Consider the following 4,549-nt stretch of genomic DNA (forward strand, 5'->3'; position numbering starts at 1 on the left):
CAAATGTCATCCAATTGATTTAAACTCAATTTTCATATTCGAAATTGAAGATCCGCTTCTTCAAGCTTACAATAATGATGATTTGCCAATGTTCATAAAAAAAATTCAACAATACCCATTTGATTTGAACTCACTTTTAAATCTGAAATTCAAGATCCACTTCTTCTAAGCATTGTACTTCATTTGCTCTTGGCCAATCTGTTATGTTGTGTTCCCATCTTCATGTGATGTACATAGACGTTGTAATGCACCCATTATTGTGTTCCAAATGTAATCTAAAATTAAAATGTAATCATTTTAAAGAACTCACAACTTAAATATCTAAGGTGACTGAGTCACATGAGGTACACTTTGATCACTTGTTAAGAGACTATAATCACGAGTCTTGGAAGTTAGAACCAATGGTTATGTGAGAACGAGAGGACTGAAACAGAGAAGAATCCATGTAACTAATTCATGGCTGTGATTATATTGTTCTTCAATATATTGTCATTACAATTTATTCTAAAGATTCACGTGTCATACAAATTACATAACCATGTTTTTTCCCCATATCAAGCTTAAGACCTTAAAATAAAAAAAAATACCATCTTAATCACAAGTTTCGAGTTCCATCTCTGGATATGAAGTTGCTTTTGGTAGGGCGTTTACCCCAAAATAGCCACCGGATTAGTCAAATTTTTGAAGAGTCTTTTAGGCGAGTGGTAAACAAAAAACAATTAATTTTTAAAAAAGATGGTTAAATTGAAAAGAGACATCCAATAAGATGTCCTATTTAAAAGCTGGAAAAGTAGAAAAGTTAAGTATTGTTTGTTTTCTCTTTCAGTGACATTAGAAAACTAAATAATCAATTTCTCTAATCCTGATGCCGGTTAAAAAAAATTCCATCCCAGTTCACTAAAAAGAATAATTAATCCATTTATTGTCGAGATATAAGTTTCCTTTTCCTCTTTATTTTAGCCTTTGTGCTATTACGTCCTTTTCTCTTGTTTCAAAAAATGCGCTAAATAAATTTAAAGAAAAGGAAATCTTCATGTATATTCTCATGCTAATATCGTGATTATGATACATGCAGCCCAAGGTCCTCTAGCTATAACAGCATAATTATCGGCCATTTAACTGCTCATATTTAGCCGGATTTTATGTAAGAAAATAGTATCTTTTGAAGTCAATTAAACGTGAAATTGCTATGCAAAGAATTGTTAGTACTCTTCTGTTTTTTTTTTTTTTTTTTTTTAAAGGTATGAAAATGAAATGAAACCATAGAACAGGTGGCAGTGGTCCTGTGCCCATTATATCCAACTATCCAAGGAAGTAATGAATCAATCCTTGTCCCCAACGACAAAAGTACTTTCTGTGGACCAAAAAGAAGTATGAATATATTATTTAACGAAAGAACTAATCTTCTTGTAAAATTATTTTTACCCTTTTTGTTTTACCATTATGTTGTTAAAAGCTGATACTTAGGAGCAAATTGTGGTTTGAGTATGTGAATAATAATTCCTAATACTATAAACTCATAATATTAAAATTGGCTGGAAGATAAAATGAAATAAGTTTTTATATGCTGTGTTTTGCTTTCAAACTTTGAGTACAAATAACTTTTTATCCCAGTGAGAGGATTGACATTCAATGATTGACCATGTTTAGAGGGAAGTAAATTTTAGATATACAAAAAAATAAAAAAAATAATAAATAAATAAATAATGTACTAAATTTGTTGTTAATTTATCGCTGGATAGCCGAAGTCCGAAGCTAACAAGATTTTTCAATTTCTCATTGCTAATTCATCACTGAATAGGATTAGTGATGGAGTTTACCTATTTAGCAATAAAATTTATCCATCACTAATTCATATATACATTTTTTGTACTAATATGAAAAGAAAGAAATACTGAAATTTGATATAGGTTTTCAAGGAAAAAAAAAAAGACGAAGAAAAAAAGTGGAGGTTTGACTAAAGGATCATCTACCTAATTCAACTACTAAATTGGTTACAAATGGACCCCTCCTCCCTCACTTTTCTTTATTTCATGTTGCCCCACATTTGAGAGCTAGCATTATTCTGACTTTAAGTATCTAGAAAGCAAGAAATAAAAAAAGAGAGAGACACAACACTATCTTTTTGACTATGGACCAAATCATGCTCTTTATTTTCAGCCTATAATTAAGGTGCCTTCTTAGTCGGACATTCTCAATGGAATGGCACATGCAGCATGCACCAAAAGCCACAATTTTACCTACCCCACAAATCACAATTTTTTCCCGCAATTCCTCAATCTCCGCACATCATCACGGAGCCTAAATATAACAAAAAATTTGCACTATTACTACTTTACTACTTTATATAAACTCTGCCCAAGAATCAAGAAAATTAGAGAACCAAGAAACCAACATACCTCAATATTCTACTTATTCTTTTTTGTTCATTTTTTTCACTATGGGGCATTTCATCAAGCAAGTGGTTTTTTTCTTGTTCTTGGTGATTTCAACTCCATTTGTGCAAATTGAAGCTAGAAAAAGCAAGTTTATGATCATTCCTGCATCCCCTTCACCAGCTCCAACTCCAGTTTCTAATGAAATTAGCTTTCCCCCATTTTCATCTTTTAGTCCAACCCCGTCACCAACACCAGCACCAGCACCAGCACCAACACCGATCTTTAATGATTTTACTTTTCCTCCGTTGTCTTCTTTAAGTCCAACACCAGCACCAGCACCAGCAGCGGGTGATCAAGATCCTGATGAAAATGGCATGCCAACACCGGCAGGGGCACCGGAGGAAGGTGGCATTGAAGCACCAGCACCCCTTTTAACTGATACTCCTTATGGACTTTATGGTCCTCACTCTCAGAAAGTTCCTTCTACTGTCACCAATCTTGATGATGTAGAAACTCAAACTCTTGACAAGGAATTCCAAGGTGCCCGCTTCAATACAGACGAGTCCAGCAACAACAACAACAATAATGGCTACTCCGAAAATTACAATTACGATAGCCACTCGGAGAATTACAACAACAACAACAATGGCTACTCGGAGAATTACAAGAACAACAACAATGGTTACTCCGAGAATTACTACAACAACAACAACAATGGCTATTCCAAGAATTACAACAACAATGGCTATTCCCAAAATTACAACAACAACAACGATGTTTTCTCCGAGAATTACAACAACAACAATGATGTTTTCTCCGAGAATTACAACAACAACAATGATGTTTTCTCCGAGAAATACAATAATAACAACAATGGTTTCTCTGAGAATTACAACAATAACAATGATGTTTTCTCCGAGAAATACAATAACAACAACAATGTCTACTCTGAGAATTACAACAAAAACAATGGTTTCTCCGAGAATTACAACAACAATAATGGTTACTCTGAGAATTACAACAACAATGTTTTCTCCGAGAAATACAATAACAACAACAATGGCTACTCTGATAATTACAAAAACAACAACAACAACAACAATGGTTTCTCCGAGAATTACAACAACAACAATCTTTTCTCCGAGAATTACAACACCAATGGCTTCTCCCAGAATTACAACACTAACAACAACAACAACAACAACAACAACAAAAATGTTTTCTCCCAGAATTACAACAACAACAATAACGGTTTCTCCAAGAATTACTACAACAACAACAATGGCTACTCCGAGAATATGGCAGAGAGGCAAGGATTAAGCGACACAAGATTCTTGGAGAATGGCAAGTACTACCATGACATCAAGAATGAGAATCCCAGCAACAACAACAACAATGGCTACTCTGAGAACTATAATCGTGTTAGCAGCTACAATAACAATGCCAATATGGTTGAAAGGCAAGGATTGAGTGACACAAGATTCTTGGACAATAGCCAGTACTTTTATGGTAACAATGGTGAGAAAATGTCCATGGAGGAGTTTAAAAGACAACAGGACTATCCAGGCACTGAGAATGAACTTCCTTGAAGATAAACATTTATCAATTGGTTCAGGAAGAAAGGACAAAAGCAGGGGACATGGAAATAGATTTTACAGAGTTTGATTGAATTTTAAGTTATTATGAGTGAGTGTTTGTGCATTATAGTTCTACTTGTGTCTGCAAACACATTTTTTTTAGTTCTGCAAATCAGACCAAGGGAACTTTGTCTTGTTTAACACTTTTTGTATTTTTTAAACTTATTATAATGACATTGAGGCTTCACTCCTGGTTATGCCACTTCAATTTCTAATAGCTTCTTACACCTTTAGCTGCATTGAGATATGCTCTTACCCTGTTATTTTTTCTTTTTTTCAATAATGGGCATGAAATCGATTTTGTTAGGCAACAAATTTACTCCCGTTGTAAGATTTTCGCGGTGAATCCAAAATTTAGTTGGCTAACCCCGGGGGGAACCAATTTTTTCTATTGAACAGATTAATATAGTGATCCAAGATATAGAGTCCTAACCTTATCTTATAGAAAAGACTATATATTAACGAATTTTTTTGTCTGCTTACCCATTGATCTTTTTGCTCTAAAACAAGTGATGTCTAATTATTGACCCTGCA

General features: G+C 33.9%; 1 protein-coding gene across 1 annotated transcript; it reads left to right on the plus strand.

Annotated features, from left to right (window-relative positions):
• The first annotated feature begins 2,347 nt into the window (after positions 1-2,347).
• On the plus strand, positions 2,348-4,217 carry LOC132038626 (uncharacterized). The gene has a single exon (XM_059429313.1). The coding sequence runs from the start codon at positions 2,441-2,443 to the stop codon at positions 3,965-3,967; it is 1,527 nt and encodes a 508-aa protein (XP_059285296.1). The 5' UTR covers positions 2,348-2,440; the 3' UTR covers positions 3,968-4,217.
• The last annotated feature ends 332 nt before the right edge of the window (positions 4,218-4,549 follow it).

This window comes from Lycium ferocissimum, chromosome 11 (genome assembly GCF_029784015.1).
Source record: "Lycium ferocissimum isolate CSIRO_LF1 chromosome 11, AGI_CSIRO_Lferr_CH_V1, whole genome shotgun sequence".
In the NCBI taxonomy this organism is placed as follows: domain Eukaryota; kingdom Viridiplantae; phylum Streptophyta; class Magnoliopsida; order Solanales; family Solanaceae; genus Lycium; species Lycium ferocissimum.

What these genes read in the sequence shown, in the direction of transcription:
- LOC132038626 (XM_059429313.1), top strand. Translation starts at nt 2,441, where the DNA reads ATGGGGCATTTCATCAAGCAAGTGGTTTTTTTCTTGTTCTTGGTGATT.